The sequence below is a fragment of the Apus apus genome, chromosome 5 (assembly GCF_020740795.1).
Source record: "Apus apus isolate bApuApu2 chromosome 5, bApuApu2.pri.cur, whole genome shotgun sequence".
NCBI classification, from domain to species: domain Eukaryota; kingdom Metazoa; phylum Chordata; class Aves; order Apodiformes; family Apodidae; genus Apus; species Apus apus.
Window position 1 is genome coordinate 16,074,734 of NC_067286.1, and position 25,840 is coordinate 16,100,573.

Below are 25,840 nucleotides of genomic sequence, written 5' to 3' on the forward strand. Positions count from 1 at the left end.
CGTTCATGTTGGATAACATAAGTTAAAGTAGCATGATGCATAGCAACATCAAGAAACTGTGACTCAGATACTCACTGACACAAAGCTCTACTCTTGCTTGCACCAATTTGTGTCTGAGGCTTCCCTCTCTCTCCTGTAGAATCAGATCTTTCTTTGGGCTGTGAGATGCCCCATGTGATTTTGGACAGATGGCAGGCTCTTTCACCTTGCTACTCAGCTTCCTTTCTGCTTAATGAGAGTTGAGAGAGCCTTACTCCTTCATGCCCTTTTATACCTTCAGTTACATAGCTCTGCTATGGAGTTTGCCTCCTCCCATATATAATGTCCAACATACGGTACAAACATCTTCGATTTTTGCTGACTGACATAATAGTAAAAGAGTAAAATATTTGGCTAAAAACTCAGATAGATGTAAATAAATGGATTTTTATGGCCTCTCCATTTTAAGCAGCTTCTTATTTTCCAGTTTTCCATCATCTCAGAGAACAGCTCTGTCTACTGGTGATCACCTTACAAATACAATGGAAGAAACAGAAACCAAGCTCTGCAGCAGTGACAAAGAGGAAGACTTCAAAAGAGAGCTGCCATACTGCATAGGAGAAATAGACTTCACAGCTTCTGGGAAGAAACGTGGAAAGGTACAGCACTGAGGAGTTTTAAACTTGGAACACTATTGCTGTTGTTCAGCTGTTACTTCTCATCATTACATGCAGAGATTATAAGAGTGTGGGTCAATGTGCCACAATGCGAGGCACCACATTGCACTCAAAGTAAGGACCATACCTTCCTGAACATGAATCTGATTTAAAATAAGGCCTATTAATATACAGAAATCGATCACTTGACTTGCACTGACATGCTAAAAGTACAGCTGGATCACTTCTTCCTTAAAAAAAACCAACCAACACAAAAAACCCCCCACCAAAAACAAAAACCCAAACAACACAAAAATACAAACACGTGTCCAGCTTCCTTAATTTATTTCCTTGGTTTAACCTCTTTCTGTCAAAAATCAATTACTAGGGATTTCAACATTTTAAACACACTTTTGAGCCTTTTCAAGACTCTCCTTAAAGTCCTCTCTCTGTTCTGCTAATATGAAGCTAAGGATGTAGATGGACAGACCCACCTACTCACCTCCCTTGCATACATTAGTGCTAGAGTAGAAGAAATTCCTAGGATCAGAAATCTGCCTTAAGATTTTGTTTCATCTTGAAATCTTAAGCACAAAGACGAAATATATACAGAACAGAAAGAAGCTATATTCATGTCACAAGTTTCTTGAAAAACAGACATAAGATCAGGTAAATATTTCAGCTAGTGCAGAAACAACACACACCTAAGAAATATGTTGGCTTTGCTAGACTGCCATGGTACTGAAGGTAGTTCAAGAGGAATAGCAGTGTTAAAGTTAAAGCAGTCTGCAACATAGAATTAACCTGTGGAACTGACCCCATTAATGTGCTGATAATTATACAGAAGCATGCTAAATTCATCCTGGTATTTAAGTTCTCTGTTAGGTCTTGCTCAAATTTTTCTTAAATAACCAAATTGATTATAAATTCCCCTCTGCATTCACAATGAAAAATATCTCAACTGTATCCTACTGTCCCATTGTTATTCAGCATAATTTTGTTTTGTTTGTTCAAGTTTATGAAGGTGCCGTGTACTATTCATCCTGGAATTATATTTGAAGTTCTGCTCAATAAATGGAAGCTACCAGCTCCCAATTTGGTTGTCTCATTAGTAGGGGAAGAAGAAAATTTCCAGATGAAGCCTTGGCTACGGGACACCTTAAAAAAAGGACTTACAAAGGCAGCTCAAAGCACAGGTCAGTGCTTTAGATGTTAAAGAAAATGTATATTCCTAGTGGATTCTCACACCTAGCATCTAGTGGTCTTTTAATGTCGAGGGGTCTGCCCACATGATTCTTTTTGGAAGTTCACAGCCTTGCTGAATGCAGCCGACAACTTGTATTTAAATAGCTTTGAAAATGAAAATTATTGTATCAGAAAAAAAAAAAAGTTATTTTAAACTTAATTACTCTGGGCAACCATTCCTGAAGTGTAAAATTACCCACAGTTATTTGCTCAGGAATGACACTAGAAAGATAGCATGAGATGAGACCAAATACATTGTCTCTCTTCAGTGCCATAGCAAAATAATTCTTAATAGCATGGCAATTTGACTTCAACAGCAGTGAATTTAGATCAAAACCAAGAATTCTTGTTTTCTCTATTCCCACTTTTTAGCCACTGCTCAGAATTGTGTTACAAAATTATTATTTTTTTAAAGACTGTTTTCTTCAAATATGAGTTGAACAGACTTTGTTAGTAAAACAGCCTATGATTGGACTCAAGCTTAAAGGAAGAGACCTTGGTAATGTCTAACATATAGCAGAAAATATGTCAGCTCACTTTCTTCCTGGCTGTTCACAGGAATGGTAAGAGTAGTAAAAAGCATTTAAAAATAAAACCAAACAGATCAACCTCTGGGAACACGCATGGGAGTGGTTTTCATACAAGATGAATTTTCCTCCATAGCTTTATGAAAATAGCCTCAAAATGGGAATAAAATTATCTGTAAGCATTTCACAACAAGCTCTTGATTTAGCTTCACTGGTTCAGACAAGACTTAACAGTTTTGCTTCTTGTAATTAAAGCTATTTTTGGTACTTTTGCACCACACACATTCTCTATCTTCAGCTGCCTTCTATACTGAAGACTGGAGAGCATAAAGATCTTTTTTTCAAATACAGAACATAAAGGAACTAGTCTGGTTAGCTGCTTGCCTAGAGTTCTCCAAATTCTTTGTCACCACAGCACTACTGTAAGTCATACTCTCCTGAAGAATTAAATCTACAACACTCATAAGAACAAGAGAAAGAGAACACCAGATAAAGCAGATCATGCCCAAGATCTTCAGCATGGGACTGCATAGTCCTCAATCCAACAACTTCCTCCACCCTTTGCTTTTCCTTGTGTGACAATCAGACCTGCTTGATTTAGTGATGTTTCTGCTTAGCTTTAGACAGTAAGTGACTCTAGACTGGACACAGCATTCCTGATGGGTGTACTGACATCAGAGTAAAGATGACAACATTTAATCACATTATATGTGAAGCCTGTGCATATAATTTCTTCCTGTTTTCCTTATTAAAGCCTTACATACTTCATATGTATTTAATACTAAAAGTTATAGTGCATCAAGACCCATCAAGAGTTTACTGAGCTAAAAAAAAAACTAAATCCAGTACAGTAAGTAATGCTACTTGACACACAAACATGTTCAATTATATTTTTACAAAATAATTTCAGGTGCCTGGATTTTTACCAGTGCTTTACGTGTGGGAATAACAAGACACTTAGTGCAAGCAGTTCGAGATCATGCACTGGCTAGCACCTCGTCCAACGTAAGAGTGACAGCCATAGGAATAACTTCACTCAGAAAAATTCAGCACAGAGAAATTCTGGACAGCACAAAGGTATTTTTCACTTTTTCTACTCACGAGCCAGGATTATTCAGCAGTAAGCTGCACCTTGCAGAACTTGGAAGTAGTAGGCAGAACAACGCTGATCTAACTTCAAAACAAAAGTGGGTATTAAGGTGTGTTTTGACGGCAAACAGAAATAAGGAGCAGAAAGAATTGTTGGACCCTAATGACCTTTTGCCCTGCGCGCTCAGTATACGTGGCAGCAATTCCGCAAAAATCCAGCAGGTGACAGCATGAGACATGAGCTCAGCGACCAGGGCAAGGATGAACGTCGGGGAAAAAAAAAACAACACGATGAGATACCTTTAATATTTTTCCCCTTGTCCACCTACTGCAGAAGCACTTACTCTAAGCTATTTCACAAATACTGTAATAAGTATATTTTTCTAGTGTGCAATACAAGCCATATATATTTCAAGACCAAGTTCTCTTACGTAGACATTGAATAGGGGTCTAATATGCAAAACCTTATCAATGCATCAGGCCAAAAATACTAGCCATGCAGGATTTTGCCAATTTTTTTGGGAGCTCTAAGGAATTTACAATTCAGGTCAAAGCAATCAAAGTTTGTGGGGGGAAAAACCAAACAAAACCATTACAAAGCCCTGAAAACAAACACACAAAAACCACCACCAAAAAAAAACCCCAAACATCCAAATAACTAAAAAGCAAGTTGATGCTGTATTGACCTGGAGGTGTTGAAAAAAATAAATAAATATGGCATGACCACCTTGTCACTTAATATATTGTCCATCCAAAGCAGAATACTGTAACAATAAAGAAGGTGTGTAATGACAATGAACGACAGTTCCTTTTTGATATTTTACTTCCCTTCAGAAACAAAGAAACAAATGTCAAACACTGCCCTTTGAACTCACACCTAGTCCTGCTCAGATAGGCTAACGAGTAGCAGCTACCAGCTGGGAGACTATCAAACAATATAAATAAATTATTATCTTTTGGCTTCCCCTTTTTCCATCCTTTTTGCCGAGGACTCCTACCTGTGTGCTCTAAAGGTGGAACTCTTTAGCTGCAAAACTTTATTTTTGTGGCTGAAGTTGTCCAAAAGGACCTCAGACAAAAGAATTAGGTTCACTGCATTTGTGAATTTTCTTCAGGAAAGTTGCTTTGGCAAGCGCAAACTAGCTATTTCACCTTCCTCCCAGGCTAAGAAATCAAAATGCATCTGGAATTTTATCAACCAGCAGCTAACAAACAAGTGCACTGGTCTTTCCATTGCATTAGACTTTCTCCCCCTTAACTAGAGCCACAATTCTTTGTTGAGGAATATTTAATGTAGAGCATTCCTCACCCTATGACTTCTGGCACTGCTTCCACACAAAGACATTCTCCATTTTAGTCAGTAAATTTAAGACAAAGGAACTATAGACAGGGATGTTGATCTAAACCCAATTCTCTTTTTGTTTGGCACTAACACAAGCAGCTTGTTGTATAAAATAGAGCTAACAATCCACATTATCAAGGAGAAGAACAAACCCTGAAATCAGTGGATCCTTCCCATCTCTTCTGTGTTAACGGCGTGCTTTAAACATCATTGAAAGATCACTTCCACCTTTTTATACAATAAACAGGAAAATCCCCTGGGGGCCAGTTGTTGTGCTGCTGGGTCCTAATCAAAGGCCAGATCTTTGGCAAGTAGACTTAATGTTAAAAGGCAGCAGAATTTAGACACACCCTCTGTCAAAACGAAATTTGAAGGCAAATTAATTGTGTCAAGAAGCTTTCCCCAACAAATGAGAGAGAAAGAGAGAAGGAGGTAAAAGAAACTTTTGGCATTTGCTGTTTGTAAAGGACATGGAAATGTATTGCTTTTTCCTCTGGAACAGCCTCTAATGTTCCTATTCTTCCCAGAGCTGCTGATGGGAAAGAAGCCACAGGAACATGTTTGATAATAGTCTTTTTTCACCTTGCTTTGAAGTAGATTTCTCCAGTTTGACTGTATGCAGCTTCATTTCAGAAAGTCACTTAGGGGCATGCTATGCAGTGTGCTCAGCTCTTCTACCTTTAGTATGAAGGATCTTGTCCCCCTGGGTGATTTAGAATCATAGACTTATCATAGACTTAGTATTTTTAGGCGTGCATAGTGCTGCTATGAGCTCCTGGTGATACATTCATTGCCTCTCCATCAGCCTTAGCCTTGGCTACAGAGAAGAACCTGGACAACTCCTGGGTTTGACCTTCCTCATGATTCAACTGGGTACATGCTCTTCCTAGCAGACATTGCCAAAACCTGAGATTAAAAACAGCTCCATATAAAAACTGGCTCTTAAAAACAGAACATAAATCTCTCTGCCATACCTTAATGAAAACTAACAAACAAAACAAACTAACAAAACAAAACAGTGCAACAGGGGCTCTATTTTGCCCAGTGATTATATGCAAAAATTCATTATCAAATAATTTCAATCTATAAACCCCCTTGCCCACAATAAAGGAAGATCTGGAAGGCTGGAAGAGTGAACTTTATCAAGTTCAGCAAACACAAATGTGAGGTCTTGAACCTGGGATAGATAACCCAGGAGTGCAGCACAGGCTGGGATCTGGAAAGGGGCCTGAGGGTCCTGGTAGACAAGCAGATCAGTTGGAGTGTGGAAATAATAACAGTGTGCTGCTGCAGCAAAGAAAACCAACAGGATGCTGTGTTGCATCACCAAGGGCATCACCAGCAGAGATAAAGTCATCATACCACTCTGCTCAGCACCTGTGAGGCCACACCTGGAATTTTTGTTTTTGTTCTCACTATAAAAAAATATAATTATGTGGATAGGCTGGAGGGAGTCCAGAGAAGGGCCACAAAGAGGATCAAAGGACTGGAAAGCCTGCCATATGAAGAAAGGCTGAGAGAACTCTGTTCAGCCATGAGAAAAGAAGGCTTAGGAAAGACCTCATCACTATGTTCCAGTATTTAAAGGGTGGCTACAAAGAAGAGGGAAACTCCCTTTTTACAAGAAGTGACATGGTAAAGATGAGGGGCAATGGGTACAAGCTACTCTTGGTGAGATTACAAATGAACACAAGAGGAAAATTTTTCACAATCAGAACAATCAGCCATTGGAATAATTTCCCCAGGGAAGTGATCGATTCCCCACTGTTTTTCACTTTTCAGATTTGGCTGGACAGGTTGCTGGGCCATTTTGTCTAGACCGTGCTTTTGCCATGAATGGTTGGACCAGATGATCCTTTCAACCTTGTGTTTTACTAAGATTGCACTTCCTAAAGTCTGCCTGTCACACATTCTTTTAGAATACAGTTTCTGATAACCATTAGAACCCATACAACCCAGTCAATGAAATGAAAGGGTTTACCCTTGTTTATATGGCTGGGACACTAGCCCTCTGAGACCTTACAGCTCCATCCACAATTATTTGGTGTCATGGCCCCTTTTCATTTGTCCAATAATAATTTCCAAAACACCTGAATGAATGTCTGCATTCCAGAGAAGATTACTGATGTCACTATATTTTGTACAGCCTGAGGGACTTCAGCTTTCAGTCCTGTCAAACTTGGCAGCTTTCAGAAGCAACATGTCCTCCTCTACCCTTTTCAAACAAGTGACTCAAAGGTGGTGTGCTATGTCATGGTGCAGACAACATAAAAAAACGTGTTTTGTAGAGAACTCTAACATCTCTCCTCTCTCTAGAATGAAAGCCTTGTGCACTACCAATCTAATGATAATATCCAAGGCCCACTGCATTCCCTGGACCACAACCATTCCCATTTCATTTTGGTGGATCACATAACACCAGATGAGCCAGATGGAACCACTAAGCTCCGCCTCACCTTGGAAAAACACATTTCAGAGCAGCGTACTGGATACGGTGGTAAGGAGACTCTATATGAGCATGCTAACTTCCATAACAGTCATATTAGTGATACTTGTGAGCCCCTGGCCCTATCAAAGGCAAGTCCAATTCTCAAACTGGTCAATCATCTACTCCAGAAAACACATTTGACATTATATAAGAGGCAGAACTAAGGTGGCTTCTGAAGTTGAGAAAGCTGTTATTTGAACCAAAAATCCTGACTTTTATCTTATCTCCTTAAAACATAGCTCAAAGCTGATCTTCAAAGCACAGTTCAAATTGCCTTAAAACACAACAAATGGAAAATAAATCCAGCTTTAAGTGCCCTAACCAGTGGTTCTAAGAGATGGATGTTCATTGTTGTATACTTCCATCCCCTCATGCACACAGAGTCTTGAATTGTCCCCACACTGAAGAAAAGACTTGTTCCAAAGCCCTCTGAAATATTTTAAGCTATATTTATTTCAGGATAAAATCTTACCCTGGGTAAAAAAATGTAGCATCTAATGGTCAGATAAATCTACGTGACCTTTGTTTATAATGAGAAATGAGTACTGGGAAGGTCTCCTACTGCTGTTTGTGAAAAGAATTCAGTTGTCGTGCTAATACAACTACTGACACTTTTCCTTTGTTTCTGTAAAACACGCAGTGGTAGCGCAGCTGAAACAGAAGGGAGAGCTCGTTTATTCACACCTGTATGTATCAATGGAATATTCAATTACATAGCCCATAGTATTGTTGCATAGATGTACCTGAGAGCATGAATGTGTCTGAAGAATGCTTATCTGGTGAATAAGATAGGAAAGACTACAGGTGGACTGTAATGATAGGCTGAGATTGTAGTGCTGAGAGTTAGAAAGCAGCCTCTTTCTGCTTTGCATACCAGGTCTGATGGAACAAATCTCAGTGAAACCATGTCAAAAGAAGCTGATTCATTTGACAAATACTTCCCTGGAATGTACTGAATTCAGCCATATCTTCTATAAACAAAACCAATGTCATTCATTCAAGTTCATTTATATACAAGCTGAGCAAAGCTATGTGACTGTAATAAGGTCACACAGACTTTCCCTATTTAAAAAAAACAAACCCAAAACTAGAAGTCATTCAGAAGAAATTTTTCATATGCTGAATATTCTTAGCAATTAAGAACTTCTCACCTTCCCAGCATGAAGTCAGAATCCACAGGCCAAATTTTATCTATGGTAAATGAAGAATATTTGAAGCCATAAACATATCACAGAGGTGACTCTTCAAACTAGAACATCACCTTACAGAGGAGGTATGGACATGCTACACCATTCACTAAAACAAATGAGGTTACTCGGCAGTCATGTCCAGCTACAGCTCAGTTCTACCTTATCTCCATAGTCATCTCACAACAGGTCCAACAAGTAGTAAGTGGCAAGATGTATACTGCTCTGAGAGACCTACAAAGGGAAACATCAAAAAAATTGTTTGAACCAAATGCCTTTTATCTTCCAACTGAAAGATGCATTAATCTCACGATGCTACTGTTTGGATGGGGCTGTTTGTAACCCAAAGGAGACAATAAATTGGTCTGAGTTCAGCATTTACACTATAAACCATCTAGAAACAAGGATAGGGATGCCTGCAGCTTTTGTCCCCTGCTGCTGGGATACAAGTTAAATATTTCTTCAGCATTTATGTTAATAACCAAGACATTACACTGTACTGAATGAAATTTTAAGCTGTTTAAGCAGAATAACAAAGAGTATATGGTTCTTATGAAGTTTTATCTGACTCACCCTTGCTGGTCTACATAGTCAGCCTTTTGGCATTCTTAAATCCTTCCTTTTATGATCAGGCTTTTGTCCTGGATTCCACCACACCTTTCTGCACATGCTAAGCATGTACATAACACTTGGGACAGATGGACAGCTTTTCACATCTAAGTGTATCTTAATGTAAAGAATGGTAGCTGCCTCTGGAAACGCCACAGTCTTGTCTTGCACCCTCATGAAGCTCCATTACTCCACTATCTGATCACCTTGCAGTAAATAAATAACTTGAAGTCAACATTGCTGTGACATACAGAAGTTCCAATATCCATATTTTGCAGCTGAGGTATGCTGAGGTGAGAACAAACTGGACTGCTTGCCAGGGATCATACAGGATGTGCAAGGCAAAGGTGCCCTCATCCTGAATCTTAGACCAGGAGCCTACCTGCTAGGTCAGCATTGCTCTCTTCCACTGATGCAATAACCTGCACTCTGCAAGCTCATGGTAGGATCCAAACCAGTACACAGCAGGAGAAGTATTTCCAAGGGGTCAGCAGAAACACAGTACTTTTGTGAAAGCTGTTAACTTTTTTAAAAATAAACCATCTATTTCACAGGAACAGGTAGCATTGAGATACCTGTGCTTTGCTTACTCATAAATGGAGGACCAAGCACACTTGAGGTAAGAAGCTGTTTGCAGCTTTAGAAAAATAAATTATCTGGTGCTAAGTAGTTAATGGAAAATTTGGCTCAATGACAAACACATGTATTGACACTTTACATTAAGTAAAAATTTGTATCTGTACATCATTAAGAACTGAATTCTGTTAATATTATATTTGCCAGTATTTGTTTGGGAGAAATATTTCCTCTTGAATAGGTGCCACCTGATCATTAAAGCTTCCATTGCCAGCTCATAGAGTGGGAAGAAGGAATCCCATACCAAAACAAATCCACTGAAGCCAGCTCCAAATGTAGCCAAATAGAAGTACTGTGCTATTACTCAAGTTCACATATGAAAAAAAGTTAATTGTTCAGCAGCACTGAGACAACTGTCTCTGTCATAGAGCTCACAGGAAGGACAAGACCAGGTTTGACAGATATGGCATTTCAAACTATAGTGTTCTAGTTCCACTGAGCAGAAATGCACTGTAGGATAGAAGAGTGGAGAGTTGTCTGCTAACAATTCCATATCTTCTACAGCAAAGGATCAGTTTTGATTTTTTCCTGAGTAGTCCTACAACTTAAAGAATCTGTTAAATAGGAGATACTCTGATTTCTATTTTACTCTTATTGGTATTTTATTTTGCTACTTTATAGCAGCCTGTATGTCCTGCTGGCATTTTTAAAATACTACTCTCAGATCAAAAGAAATACTCCACAGTACCTTTGGAGAACAATTTAACCATAATTAAAAGTTTCCAAGTGATGAGATTCTGCCACACATGCTGGTAACCTCTTTCAGAATAACGACTCATTTCAGTCAGACATTTTCTAGTTTCAGTTTCCAGTCCCCATATCTTAGAATCATAAAATCATTTAGGTTGGAAAAGACCCTCAAGATCAACAAGTCCAACAGTATTCCTAACACTGCCAAGTTGACCACTAAACCACGTACCTAGGTGCCACATCTACACAGCTTTGAAATACCTACAGGGTTGGTGACTCAACCACCTTCCTGGGCAGTTTGTTTCAATGCTTGATAACCTTTTTGGTGAGTAATTATTTTCCTAATATCCAATCTAAACCAGCCTTGGTGCAACTTGAGGCAGTTTTCTCTCATGCAATCACTTGTTACTTGGGAAAAGAGACTGACCCTCACCTCAATAAAACCTCCTCTCAGGTAGTTGTAGAGAGTGATAGGTTTCCCTCCCCTGAGCTTCCTTTCCTCCAGACTAATCAATACCAGTTCCCTCAGCCACTCCTTACAGGCCTTGTTCTCCAGGTCCTTCACCAGCTGCTCGGCCCTTCTTTGGACACACTGAAACACATAAACATCTTGTAGCAACCTTGTCAGATCTTTGTCAGCTGGACTAAAACACACACTGGCATTAGAAATCTCAATGTTTAAACTAGGATTATGTCACCTCTTGAACTTACTTTCTACAAGCTAAGTACGACAGTATTTTCTGTATCTTGGGTGTTGAAAAATCACCTATCACAACCTATAAATCCTCTTTTCAAAGTCTTAAAGTGATTTGGAGACCAGAGGTGACTGACTGGAGATGCCCTACATTTACATGGCTAGGAATGGATAACTGAGTATGCTTTTTTAAGAATATCAGTTTCTTAAATACAAATTGGATAATACACACCAGGGACTACAACAGTTGTTAAAAAACCCCTTAAACTAAACTAAAACAAACAAACCAACCACACACAAGTGAACCAATAGTTAGATTCTTGAGTCTCATTATCTTCTTGCATAACTCCAGAGTAAGAAATAGATTTGCAACAAATAGTCATTACTGTAATTATGATGGCCTCTGCTTCCCTTTCTCAACAACCTGATTGACTCATTCTAACTGCACAAATAACAGAATTATCAGCCTTTAACTATTGCAGTTGCTATGCTTCAGTGTTGGGGTTTTTTTTCCTGTGGTCCCATGTTGCATTCCCACAGGAAAACTCCTGATTTTCAGAACATATTGCCAGGTTTAGCAGCCAGAAGAGCCTGCTGAGAATTTCTGTATAGTGCTCCTCTTGTGCTTGGCTGTGCTCAAACAGAAACTGTGGGGCAGGGGTGGGGGGGGAGTCAGGGACAAAGAAGTTTTATGTAGTGTTTGTCCAAATCAGATTGCTTAGCTGCTCAGCAGATGTGTCATGAAAAGAAGTATAGTCAGAGGTCTACACATGAATGACCTGCTACAGAATCAGAAAAATCCTAATAGCTTAGAGGAGTCTGGACTGACTCCATAGTGACTATGGTTTAAGCACACATTTATTCCTAGCTTGCAGGAAATTCTTCTTTTGAATAACATTTTCTTTCCAGATATGAATTCTAAAAATGTACTTTTTAAACTACAGAGAATTTGCAGCAGTTTGGAGAATTCTGCTCCCTGGCTTATCTTAGCAGGATCTGGAGGTACAGCTGACATCTTAGCTGCATTCATGAATGATCCGCAGCTTATCATGCCAGAAGCTGTTGAAAAGCAATTTAAGGAGAAATTCCCTGCAGAAAGCTTCTTTTGGAAGGACATTCTCCAATGGACAGCAACAGTGAGCTGATATGTTTGATAATCACATGCATCTGTGTTCACATGCTCTCTGCTACAATTTCTAGCTTCAGTATTTAGTACAGGTTTGACAAGAAGCTGCCCAGAAGTTTTGGCTACTCCAGTGCTCCTGGGGAGTAGAATACCTCTTTAACATCAAAATCAAATTGATCATACAAACTGCTTTGTTGTAGTGATTCAGCAAAACACTGTCCTTCCTCAATCCATTTCCTCAAGTCAGAGCTAGCACCCAGGAACCCCACAGTCCTTCTGGAGGGCGTGAGGCATTATTTATACTCCGCAGCTGTAGAGCTTGTGCAGCCGTGACAGAAGAGACCTAATTCATGATCCACAGCTGTTAAATGGAAACCCAACTGTGGATAAGCATGAATAAATTAAAAAGAATGAAGAGTATTTAGAAACTATCCTATTGTCAGTTATGTGTGTTCTTAAAAAGAAAGACAAAACAGATTCTCAGATTTTCATTACTCTTCATATTGAGGCCACACTTGCTGGACTTAAACCATGATGTGTAAGTGTTCAAGAAAAAACACTTTGACACTGTATTTATGTGAAGATTGAAGAGCACTGTGTGCCTCTGAGATAAATCAAGTCCACTCAAGCTGACCATCTACTTTTTCCTTGCAGTCCCTGCTATAATCCTTAGCTTAAGAAGTTCCATACATTAATTCCATTAGGGAGGACTTTGCCAGATCACAAACATAAGGTGATGGAAGGCCACCTAGAAGCAATGAAGCTCACCAAGTCTCAGTGCAGCTGCACTGCGAGAAAGAAAACTCAATAAAAAGAGAAGCAGAAGAAATGAGCACTGTATAGATCAATATTTGATTACTTTTACTCACAGAAGATTTAGAAACCACTTTTAAATAAAACTGTGAGAGCAAACCTTAAATGTCAAAGCAGGGAAAAGTAAAACAAAAGTAGTGCTATGTTGGCTACAGCCTGACTATGATTCAAGTAAGAATGTGAGTTGACAATCTTTTAATTAAAGCCCTGCTCTTTTTCTCGGGATACCCAAGCTTTATCCTCCATCTTTCTAGCTGATTTTGGAACAGGAACTCTATCCTTGCCTTAGGACTCATATCTGGGAAACTAGTAACATTTGTTTTCTTGCCAAACCTCAGTTTTACAATTAGAATGTAAGTTTCTGGGAAACCCCCTGTCCATGCAGGGGGGTTGGAACTAGATAATCTTTAAGGTCCCTTCCAACCCAAACCATTCCATGAGTCTGCTCCTTCAGTGATCTCCACTGGGCTCTTAGGCATTAACATATAGCAGCAGGACAACATATAAAATTATTTTTGTTTCAACTCCCAATAGATTCAGAACATTGTTTCACACCAAAATCTTCTAACTCTGCACAACTTTGAGCAAGATGATTCAGAAGAACTAGACACAGTCATATTAAAAGCTTTAGTGAAAGGTAAGAACAATAAGCAAAGCACAGTGTAATACTTTTCTTATTTGACTTCTTATGTGCCATAACCTTAATTCTTCTCCAAAGCAAGTTCAGCTGGTTGGTGGGTCAGATTTCATTTCTGATGCAGTGTTCTTCAGCTTGCTCACTGACAAATTAACTGTGCAATTACTATAGCTCTTGTAACCTTAACTTTAAACTGTTTGCTTTTTAATCTCACACTATTGTATAGTACAGTTTTAATAATTCATTTAACTACTTGATTCTCTTAGTAGAGAGGTCATAGAAGAACTGAAATATTCTGCAGCATTTAGTCAAAATACAAGCCATTTAAAAAAAAACAACCTGCAGAAACAAAAAAAAGTATGCAAGTTCCAGAACTGCTGCAGTTCCAGAAACAATCCATTTCTCCTATAAGAAATCTTCACTGTATCTTGTGAAAGAATATATAACTTGCTCTGCCATTCATTGTAGTTAGTGTTCACTTTATTGTTTGTATTAGCCTAAATTTAGCGTGGGGGGAAAAAATATTCCATTCCTAATAGAAACTGAAACTAAGACAAAGCCAATAGCCAGTCCTGTTACCTCCTTTCTACAGGCCAGGGTTTCTTAAAATCCTACAGACATTTAAACTTCATATTTTAATAAATAATTCAGCAAGCCCAAAATATTTTTTTTAATATTAATAATTTTTAAGTTAGGTAAAAAAATGCTGTGAAGGGTTCCTGTTTGAGCAACCCACAGATCTGCGATAGCTAAAGAAAAGCTTGTATTCTTAATCAAATTGCCAATACGCTATTAAGTTAAATCTAACAAGTGTGAAGTACTGAGTTTATTTACATTTCCTATTTTTGCCAGCCTGTAAAAGTCACAGTCAGGAGGCTCAGGAATATCTGGATGAACTGAAGCTGGCAGTGGCCTGGAATAGAGTGGACATAGCTAAAAGTGAAATATTCAATGGTGACGTGGAGTGGAAGGTAGAAGGTTTTTTTTCCTTAAAGGACAACTGGTGTGTAATCCAATGTGTACAGGACACTGAAGCATCCTGATAGAAGGCTTCAGTTTTTAATACTGATAGATTGAGCAGTGGTAGTATGCTTCCTTAGGCTTTTTGTCTTTCTGATCCCCTATATGATAGGGGCTTAACATAGAGGAATAATAATTCAGTGATCACAGTCTCTTTCTTGAGCTCTTCAGGGGCATGATTCTCCCCACCTACTGCCCCCTCCAGCCTTCTGTACAGACCTTTAAAGTAAACAAACCTGAGCTTACAAGTAAAAGAAGCATGCAGATATTACTGTTAGAAGATGGTAGGAAAAATGTCACTGTTTCCAACTGTTATAAAAATATCCAGTGTGGTGGGTAGCTGGCATCACCACAACTACAGCAGGATACTTGCGTTGATGTCTGTACTTACACAGACATTTTGCCACAGAGAAGTTAGGAGAGTTCTACCTCTCTTTCTCATTCAAAACAAAATGTGCATGTCTTCATGTTAAATCCCTCCTCGTCCATCCATGATCACCCCTAAAAACCTCTTTATTTTTCTTTTCATCACTCTAGTCCTGTGACCTGGAGGAAGTGATGATGGATGCTCTGGTCAATGACAAACCAGAATTTGTAAAATTATTTATTGACAATGGGGCTAACATATCTGAATTCCTGACATATAGTCGTCTGCAGAGACTCTACTGTTCCATTTCTCAGAAATGCCTCCTCTATGAGCTTCTACTGAAGAAACATGAAGAAAGCAAACTGACCTTGGCAGGACTCACTGGTCAACAGAGTGAGGAACAGAAGGAGATCTGTCCACTTTTCACACTCAGTGAGGTCTCCAGAGTTCTCAAGGATTTTCTCCACGATGCATGCAAGGGTTTCTATCAAGACCTCAGACATGGAGGCAAGAAGAAATCTGTAAGTTACAACTTTCCATCAGAGTCCTGCTCCCCTCCAATTTAGAATTTGAAAGATTTTAAGTAGGTCTAGCCTTTGGGGGTAAGGCAGGGAAGGAAAGGGAAGATGAAAGAAACTGTTACTTTAGTTTCTCATTTCTTTTTTCAGATCATTGTTACAGCTAAAATGGTTTGATCTTTTTAATTTCAAAAATAAAAGGGAAAGAAGGGAAACTCTAAGATAGGTTGTGATTCCTCTTTCACCCCCTCTGCATGTGGGGTTTTATGCAAGGTTTTACCTTACCTTGAATTAGTGCTAAGATACGGCCTCTGTTTCAGGACCTGCAGAAGGTCCTGTATCTCATGCTTCCCTAGTGCAACTTCCACAGACCAATCCTCATTCTAGCACCTTGCATGTGACGTTTGATCTTATTAGCCTCATGTTTAAGAACAGATTTAATAAAAGAAAAGAGAGATTTAGGTTAGCTAAGCAGTAATTTGACATAGAAAGTGCAGTCTGCATTTCCTATACAGAACTTCAAGAAGTACTTGGAAGACAGTATTTTCCAGGAGACAAGCAGGTGCTGGCCATTTTCAATCCCAGGTCTGAAAATGGGAATCTTTATAAAACTACTCCCAGTTTTACACTGTGTAGGAGTCAACTGGATATCCAATAATGTACACTGTATGATATTTGCCTTTAGACCATTATAGTCTGGTTATTGAGTGACTTAACACACAGCAAGAAATAAGAACAATTGTATGAAATGGCCCTGTCAATCACCTTGGCCAACACATGACAAGCATAACATGTGATAGGTACCAGTGTGGAATGTCTGTAGTGCACTGTCCACAATTGTGCAATAGATATATCATAATTTTTGTATTTAACAGTGTATTTAACGTTGAAACTCCGAAGTGCCAAAGTTCTTGCAAAAGCATTAGAAATAAATTTGAATGCATAATTTCAAAACAGAGCTACAGAGAAATTTCATTAAGATCAGAGCTTTAGAGAAAATAAACAACCGAACAATTAAACTTTTTCATATTTCCCAAGTACTAGTTTAATCTTGAAACTGTTTAAACTACAAATAACCAAGAAAATTTCTCATTCAAGTGCTTCAATCACTTTCACTGTGATAAAGCCTAGCTAAATTAATTCATAGTACGAAAAGCTAAGTTTTAATCTAGTCAAGATTTTGTTGTTCACAAGGACAATTTGGGGCGATACCTTTGATGTCACTAAGCAGACTACAGATTTACAAATTTTATAGAAAAAAAATTTGCCATGAAGCCTCACTCACCTTTGTGGCAGTAAATAAGCTAAAGCCAAATGCTGTAAAGACGGCCCAATTCAGATACCAGATCACACTGGCTGCTAGCTTTCTTTTCCTTCTTCCCATGGCTGCCACCAGCTGATAACAGAGTATCACTGTACTGGGATATCGTTGCTGCTCAGTTGTGTGTCTTATTTCAAGTTAGGATCTAGTGGTTATAAAAACTGATGAGACTTCAGGGGTATCTTTGTAGGGAGCTATTCAATCAAGGGAATTGCATTGAAAACCTTGCAGGAGAGAGAAGCAGAAGAACCCACCAACCTCCCCACCCCTAAATCATTAAAATAAACTTGAACAGAATCCCCTAGTTTAAGTGATTAAAAATATATCCTGACAAAAACTTGTTTTACAAAAAAAATTAAATTTAAAAAAAAATCCACTCCAGCTGCTTCTAATTAATGCAGTAGATATAAAGGCACTTAAAAATATACATTTCAAATTCAGAACCTGACCTAAGTTGCTGTACTTTCTCTGCAGAGTTTTTTTTTAATCAAATACTGAAGGAGTAAGTGGTGTTCTACTTAAAATACCCCCTGCATGAGGGAGGTTTCTCAAAGGAAAGACTGAAAATAGAATACAGACATACTCTATTCTATCTTGTCCTGTTAAAGGGCCTCGGTGGGAATGATTTCTGTTGAAATATAATGCCTTTTGTTCTCTTTTCTCTGAAACCATGTCCTCTGTGTGCAGAATCCAATATAACTAAAGGTGAGCTCAGATTAGTTAATCACAGGTTTGTCTTGTATATTACACAGCAGCAGTGAAACCCTGGCCTTTTAATAAAGTCAATGAGAGCTTTACCATCGACTTCAATGGAGTCCTGGCTTCATCCAGAATGTTCTCACACAGATTGAGTTACATCAGGAACACAAGGGTCCTTTGATTCAGTACAAAATGAACTACCTCTCAGTGCTACAGATAAGAAAAGGAAAAAGACAAATCAAAGGAGTATTAAGTAGCTCGCAAGGCCCAGAGCAGCTTAGATCATGTCATTTGCATGGAATGAGACTGCAAAGCAGGTTTTAATTTCTACAAACCATATTTCAGGATAAAATGAATCCAAAGCGATTACCTGGGCCCTTGGATATGAACCAGAAAACCAAAAATCCTTGGAGGGATTTGTTTGTATGGGCAGTACTTCAAAACCGGCACAAGATGGCAAACTATTTCTGGGCTATGGTAAGCTTTGCGCTGTAGCAGCTTCGGGTGAAATACTGGCATATTTCAAGTATATGAGGTGGTTTTTGCTCAGCCTCGCAGCTCAAACGACAGATAGGTTTGTTTCTAAAATACGAGATGTGGCATTTATGGGGCCTTTCACCTCCACGTGGCTCACACCAGGAGGGGCCAACAGTCCTGGCGGAGAGGAAGGGCAGAGTATGAGCAGGTGTAAATCAGGACAGCCTGAAATACTGCTGATGAATTTCAGCTGCAGAGTTGGCCCTCCTCTGCCATGCTTCTGAGGACTCACCCCTCTCAGTCTCAGGTTTTGTTCCCTTACAATAGGTCCATTGTTTGGGTTCCAGTGATGGAGGGGTGAGATGGCACAGTGCAGTCGAGCATCTTGAGCTTACGTGCTGTATGCGTAGGGAACAACAGCATCACACTCTGAAAAGCTGAGCTCTGAGCTGGCATAATTGTTTCCTGTTTTACAGTCCTCCACAACCAAGACCCTGTCTCGTGCATCTGTAGGGCAGTGCTGTAGCTTCACTCCCCTCCCCCTACCTCCGGGAGCCAGACACAGACACAGCTATTGGGCTCCATCCCTGAGCTTCCAGATGGCTGCATCTGGCAAGGGGCTGGGAGGGGACATTCGAAGGGACAAACTGCAGCACAGCTCTTCAGTGAGTGAGTGTATGTGCTTGTGCATGCAGATATATCTGCACCTTGCAGGGCCTTCTGTTTGTGGAGCCCTGTTACCAGAAGGCACAGTTCCCTGCTGGGGGCCACTGTGTTGCCTCTGCCTGCTGCGCTCTGTCCTTTCCCGTATGTCATAGAATCATCAAGGATGGAAAAGACCTTCAAGATCATCAAATCCAGCTGTCTGCCCTACAACTCCTAAGCACTAAACCATCTCCCGAAACACCATGTCCACCTGTTTTTTGAACACCTCCAGGGTCAATCAAACCCAGAAGTATCCAGCCTTACAAGCCACAAGAACTACCAATATGTGCTTTTCAGTTCTCAAACATAATGAAAGCTGTCATTTCAATCAACATTTTGGACTTTCAAGTCTGTATTTGAGGACAGATTCTTTGAAGGAGAAACATGCTTTTTTTTGTTGTTAGTTTTATTCCTTAGTGAAGCCTCCCCAGTTCAGAAATACCCTCCAGGGTATCTTAACATCAGCACCCCTTTCTGTTCTACAGGGTCAGGAAGGTGTAGCCTCAGCTCTGGCAGCCTGCAAGATCCTTAAAGCAATGTCCCGTCTGGAGACGAAGACTGAAGTAGCACATATAATGAAAGAGGCCAAGTATGAGCAGCTCGCTGTTGGTAAGTCATGGCACCTTTTAAACAGCACCAAAAATGTAAGAAGTGACTGCCATTGAAAGGCAAGCAAATGAAAAAAAAAAAGTTTCAGTTGTGAAAGGTCAACTGTCTTGAGTAATTTAACAGCCTTACAGCACAGATAGTTCTGAACATTCAAATACCACAGAAGAAGGACTTAAAACCCACTAGTTTTGGAAAATGCAGTGTTCCAAGACTGGCCCCTGGGATGCATGGATGAAATTTCTCTCCTGCTGTATGTTGATATTTTAAGTGTCTGATCTTAATACGAGGTGTGTTACAGCGATGAGCAAGACAGAGTAACAAAAACACTTCCAGGGTCTCAGCAGCCTAGTTTTCCTGCAATATCAGGCTTGCTCTGTAAGGGCCACTAGAGCAACAAGTTTTAAGGTTTGTCTTTGCTGCTAAAAATAATTTGAGATTACCTCATCCAGAGGAGGGCTAACTGCACTGCAAAACTGCAGTGAGACTCAGCTCGTTTCTCAGCCCCTCCCTACAGCAGGAAGCACTCAGGGATCCGCAGTGCTAGAATGTCCAGTCCTCTTCCCTTTGTCTGGTTTAGAAACAGATGTCTGCACACAAGCTTCTCTGCTGAGCTGACATCAGTCTAATACTTATTTGAAGGCAGCACTGCTGTGAACGGAGGGCTTAAAACATGCCACACATGGAAATGCAGAGGTGCTTTATTTCCCTTTAGAACTAGTACATCAAGCAGCTGAAGGCTCATGCAGATATTGCTGCATTATTGAGATACAGATCACACTTTCCCCTCTTCTCACAGGGACATTATTATTTACCAAAAATAAAAGTCAAGTTCTTACATAATCACAGGACTTGAGTTACTTAATCATGGAACTACAGGGTCTAATTGAATACACTGAAGTCTGTTCCTTGGCTTTGCAAAGTATTAGATCAGATTCTCTATTTTATTTTATGGCCCAGATAACATTCTTTAAGAATGATAAATACCACCTCACCTGCAAAAGAAATCTGGCTATCAGTTTAGGTGAACTTGATCATTTCCCCAGCTCTCACGATGTAATAACAAGATCTAGGCTGCCCTAAGAAAGGTGCTGAGATAATCAAGTGAATCAGCAAAATTAAACAGACACGAGAATTCAGATCTTGTCTAATGAGAAAACCTTGGCTTTTTGGACTCTTTATCCTAGTTTCTGAGCTCCAGGGCCAGCTTCTCTGGAAACAGAACGACACTGCAACACTCTACCAAGTCTAAATTATTTTATGTCAAAGAGTTATGTCTTAAACCCAAGTATTTTTGAGTGTGGAGGCAGCGTGGCAACTCATCCTTCAAACTGTTAGAGGGTCACCCCAGAGATACAGTTTTTTTTGATCCTGCCTAACACTCCACATGAGACGGCTACAGATGAGGGCCTGTTACAAATGCCGACATGATTCCAAGAAGTTTCTTATGCTGTCTGTAGAAGAACTGAGAAAAGAAGATTTATTCTCAGATCAAATTATAGGAAAAAACCCAAACAAACCCACAACAAAACCCAAACTTATTAGAGGCTCAGGCTGAGAAGGGAGCATACAGATAGAAAGAGCTGAGAGAGAGGTACTGAGAGATTTACTCCATAGCTTTCTGCAAGTTGTGGGAATTTTACAATTAAAGTGATTTTTATTTTACCAAGGCAAATCTATTTATTCTGCTCTCTGCCCGAACACATGTACACACACACATAAAGCCATAGTGAGTTGTTCTTGTCTTCAGCACTGTTCCTCTCTCCCTTCCACCTTCTTACAGCTCTCTCAGGCTCTTCTCAACTACTTCAGCCTTGCAGGTGTCTCAGGTGCAGCAAGGAGCATCTGGCAGTGCTCAGGCTTTGCTGCCACCATGCTGCACCCCAGACACATCACTCTTGTCTAACATTAATTTAAAATTGTTTTATTTTATATTACAAGATCTGTTTGTCTATGTTTCTGTCATTTGGCAGAACTGTTTAATGAATGCTACCACAACAGCGAGGAGAGAGCATTTGCTCTGTTGGTGAGGAAAAACCAGTACTGGAGCAAAACCACCTGCCTACAGCTGGCTACAGAAGCAGATGCAAAGTCTTTCTTTGCACATGATGGTGTCCAGGTAAGTTTTACAGACCCTTCCATCACCACCTCTACCCTCATGGCCTTTAAGCATCATGATGAACACAGAAGAAGATAGCACAGCAACTGAACAATCCCATGCAATGTATTCCCAAAAGAGATATACATCAGAGAAAGGACTGCTCCCTCTCCCTGCCAAAGCAACACAGTTCCCCCTTTCCTCTCACTTTCATCCAGCTGCCCCACAAACCAGTTTGTTGAGGAGGTTTAGCCCTTACTCCATCGTGTGCTTTTTCTTCCTTCCTTGCTCACAGAGAAGCATCAGGAAAGCAATTTAAATCTGCCTGAGGCATAATGAAGTTGCTCCATGATGTGAGGTAACTCATTGTTCAGATTCAAGGAAGAGCTCACTGATAAAAGTTAAATCAAATTACTTTCAGCTTTGCCCTCACAAACTGAGCTCTCTCCACATACACAAAGCTAAATTAACAGTGATGTTCTAGCTCCCAGTGCGTGACTTGCACTTTCTTAATACTGCAGATTTTGCTTAATTCCACTTGCTTGCTGTTCTTTCCACTGTCCTCTTCATAACCCTGCATACTCAACATCTGCAAACATCTGTTTGCTCTGAAGGTGTGCCTGTTCTTTAGGTTTCCAGAGCATTCGCTGTCTTAGGAGCCGCAGAAAATAGGTGCACTTCATCTGCATGTATGTTTTTGTGATGTTAAAGCCATCTTCTGTTTTCTGACTTTCAGGCCTTCCTGACAAAAATATGGTGGGGAGACATGTCTACAAGCACACAGATCCTGAAGTTAATATGTGGATTCTGGTGTCCTTTCCTAATCTTCACAAATTTAATAGCATTCAGGTACAAACATAACTATTAGGGTGCAAGAGGTAAGTAAGGGACCAAAAATAAGCCATTAAAAAATTAGTCTCAGAATTTCTCACCTAAGTGGTAAAAACAGTAGAATCACCTCAGAATGTCAATAGAGGGACTGCACCACTATTAACCAAATCAGTTTTATATGGGACTGAGTGATCTGTGTGCCCTGTGCTAGTGCCTATTCTAATACTTAAAAGATCAATGCCATGGTTTGACATAGATCACTTCTATTTTGTACAGTCCACAGAAAAACCTGTTGGAATTCTGTCAGCTCCAGATTCTATGCAGTAACATGTACAATATCTCCAGTATAGCACCATCTATTTCTAGATTTAGACATGTTTGCTTCAAATGTCAGTATCTTACCTAGAAAAAGAGCCATCACAAAGCACTATTATGAGCCACAAGCCTTTTATCTTATCAAGGAAAACAGCTGTCACAAAGGAGTATTATCAGCCACAAGCCCTGGTAGCATTAAGTCAAGCTTAAAAGCAGGACTGACATGAAAGCAATTAAGATTTTCCAATTCAATGTCTAATGAGATCTCTTTGTTAGTCTTCTGCAGACATAGCTTTGGAGTTCAGCTTTTTGTCAGTGAAGGCTAGAATCTTAGGCTTTCTTTAAAAAAGCCAAACCCAAAACAAACAAAAAACCCCTCACAACAGAAAATTAAGAAGAGGCAAACAAGGTGCTCAGGCAGTAGTAAGAATCCACAAACTGAAACTTACTAAGACCTCCTACTACTGTGAGAATCACGTACAAATAATCAGAATTTGCTTTATGGAATTACATTCTTTTACAAAATACATGTTCCTTTAACAGTTAAACTACTTAAAAAGCAAGAGGAAAACTTGTTTGCCACTGCTGACTTAAGACTTCCTGACAGTATAACTTAAGATTTCTTGTCATAGTGACTGCCAGATTCACAAATTCAAGTAATTTAATGTGACATTTTGGCAAAGTTTTCATGGAACGGTTTAAATTATGATTCCTAATCAAATGAAGCCTTTCCAAATTTGTTCTCTTGAGGACATTTTTTGCCTCTTCTCCCTGGAAGTGCAAGAGTTGACACCATGTTCCCTACTGCTTGAGGCATTTCCTCTCTTAATTGCTACTAAGAGTAACCAGGAATGGAGCACTGGGGAATTGTCTTCTAGGACTGACTGACAGGTTTATTTCTCCTCAAATTCTAAGAAATTTGAGGAAATGGAGTGTCTGCTCCATTTTTGTGAAGCATGCCAATTATCACTTCTCAAGTGACTTCAGCCTTTGCCTTACAAATAAGCAGAATTAGCACAGGTAAGGATTATGAATTATTTGATAGCTTCTCAGTGGAGCAAGTCCAAGATAAGTACATGCTAGCAGTTCTCCATGAATGCCAATTTAGTAGTGAAAAATTGCTAAGCATCATCTTTCAACTAATGAGTTTATTTCCTTACAGTAAGGAAAAACAATCAAAGAATGACCCAGAGCCATTTAGAGAACTGGAGAGTTTTGATGCAGAGAGAACTCTCTTTTTTTCCAAGGAAGAAGACAGGTAAGTTTAAAACCATTAGTTAATATAACTTTTGTGAAAAAAACACTTTTCTGATTAGTGACCTAGTAATGATCTAAGGAGAAGCTGAAGGACTAAGAAAGTCATTGCTCCTTAGAAAGTGTTGTGCCCTTTGATTACTGCTGTAGTTGCTTTCTAAATGGAATATAGAAAATAGGGATATATCACTGTTTTAAGGAGACACAACTTTACTTGGTCTCAGACGGTAATTTCTACAGAATAAGGAATCTGCTTAATACCAGGGGAATCATAAAGCATTTCTTGAGATCCCCCTCAGCTCGTGACGGCTGATACGCATTGGATTTAAAAGCTAAGCCCCCTATCAGATTACTGAGCTGAGCAGAAATGATTTTCAGCAAAACCTTACATGATTTGAGTGCATCGCTAGATACTTGCCTGCAAAGGCCACAAGAGAAGTACTTGCAACAATCAGTATCTACACATTTTATATTAAGTCAGCTTCCCACTAATACTAGAGCCCTTCATTTACATTTTAGAAGCTGGGCCTGAAGTATGACAACAAACTTCTAAATTAGAGGGAGCATTACACAAATGGGTAACTAAGCACAAAGATTTTGTCAGTTGCTCCTGGTGATTCATAATTCTGCGATTCAGAACTTCTGAATCCCCCCCTATACCTCTACCACACACTCATCACCAAAACCTGGGAGGATACAAGGACTTAAGTCAGGATAGAAGAATTTTGTGTAGCACAAAGTCCTCTTAATAGCTAAATAGCAACCTTTAGTAAGCATGTGCATTTCAATTATTTAAAGAGAACTTCAGAAATATGTGAGCAACAGAAGTGAAGAAGCTTCATCTGCAGTATAAAGTGCTAGACCAGCTCACAGTAATTTGGCTCTATTTTTACCTCTGGCATTTAGCTGCTGGTATACTGGAGAAAATCATTAGACTGGCTGCAAGTAGAAACTTTTCCATGTAAAAAATGTTTTAAATAATTAGCAAGAATATCAGGGAAAATTAAAAACCACTGAAGAGTCGTTTATTTTCTGTGAGGTGAAATGGAAAGCATACCCTAATGCACCCACCCCTCAGTAGAGATCACACCTCTCAGAGTCAGAATCACAAAATTAAAGATCTAATGACATCCTTAGCTTACCCAGGAGAGCAATTTATGTGGAAACAAAACCTCACGCTAAGATCAGGTTGCTATCAAATACAGGGAACTTGCATTTTCTGTACAGGATAATTTCAAATGCCATTAGATAGCACTTCATGTTCCAAAACACAGCAAAAACAACTGTAGATGTACAGGTCAAATTTCCCCTCAGTTACCAAAGTACTTGCATAATTCCACAATAGTCAGAGACTACCTTAATAAATAACTTATGAGGTCAATTTTTTTCTAAAAGGCTTCTATATTACTTTTCTCCAGTTTACTCTAATTTAATAATAAATGGCAAAATGCCAGGGCTTACAGTTAAGAAAAGGACTAAAATATTCCTTCAGTAGTTCACTCAGACTTCAGCAAGGACAGTCAAGAAACACATGCTTAGTATGATCCAGCACTTTTGAGGCTAGGTCAAAAAGAGGAATTGTCACAACAGCAACAGGAACTTCTGCCTATTTCTGCAAGCCAAAATGGTTAAGAACTGACTTTCAAACTATGTTGGCCATTTGCTTTTCTTTCCTATTTAGGATGACAAAGAGCAATTAGCCCACTTCCCCCTCTCCTTGGAGATTTGCAGTGTCTGTAGTACATGCAAGAATACAATGAAGTTACATTTCGAATTAATACAACAAAACTGAAATAACAAGAATTTGTGTTTAAGTCTGATGGTGTCCAGTGACAGGGCAAGGGGCAATGGGCACAAGCTGGAGCACAGGAGGTTCAAGTTAAATATAAGGAAAACTTGTTTACTGGGAGG

At 39.4% G+C, this 25,840-nt stretch overlaps 1 protein-coding gene across 1 annotated transcript in view; it reads left to right on the plus strand.

Annotated features, from left to right (window-relative positions):
• Window positions 1-521: 521 nt before the first annotated feature.
• TRPM5 (transient receptor potential cation channel subfamily M member 5) overlaps window positions 522-25,840 on the plus strand; it is a 40,070-nt gene continuing 14,751 nt past the window's right edge. Inside the window, exons 1-14 of the mRNA XM_051620421.1 lie at window positions 522-638; window positions 1,651-1,831; window positions 3,318-3,484; window positions 7,155-7,335; window positions 9,677-9,741; window positions 12,087-12,278; window positions 13,616-13,718; window positions 14,571-14,689; window positions 15,276-15,626; window positions 17,989-18,120; window positions 19,311-19,434; window positions 21,405-21,550; window positions 22,266-22,378; window positions 23,838-23,933. Coding sequence (XP_051476381.1) covers window positions 522-638; window positions 1,651-1,831; window positions 3,318-3,484; window positions 7,155-7,335; window positions 9,677-9,741; window positions 12,087-12,278; window positions 13,616-13,718; window positions 14,571-14,689; window positions 15,276-15,626; window positions 17,989-18,120; window positions 19,311-19,434; window positions 21,405-21,550; window positions 22,266-22,378; window positions 23,838-23,933 — 2,087 coding nt within the window. The remainder of the gene's footprint in view (window positions 639-1,650; window positions 1,832-3,317; window positions 3,485-7,154; window positions 7,336-9,676; window positions 9,742-12,086; window positions 12,279-13,615; window positions 13,719-14,570; window positions 14,690-15,275; window positions 15,627-17,988; window positions 18,121-19,310; window positions 19,435-21,404; window positions 21,551-22,265; window positions 22,379-23,837; window positions 23,934-25,840) is intronic.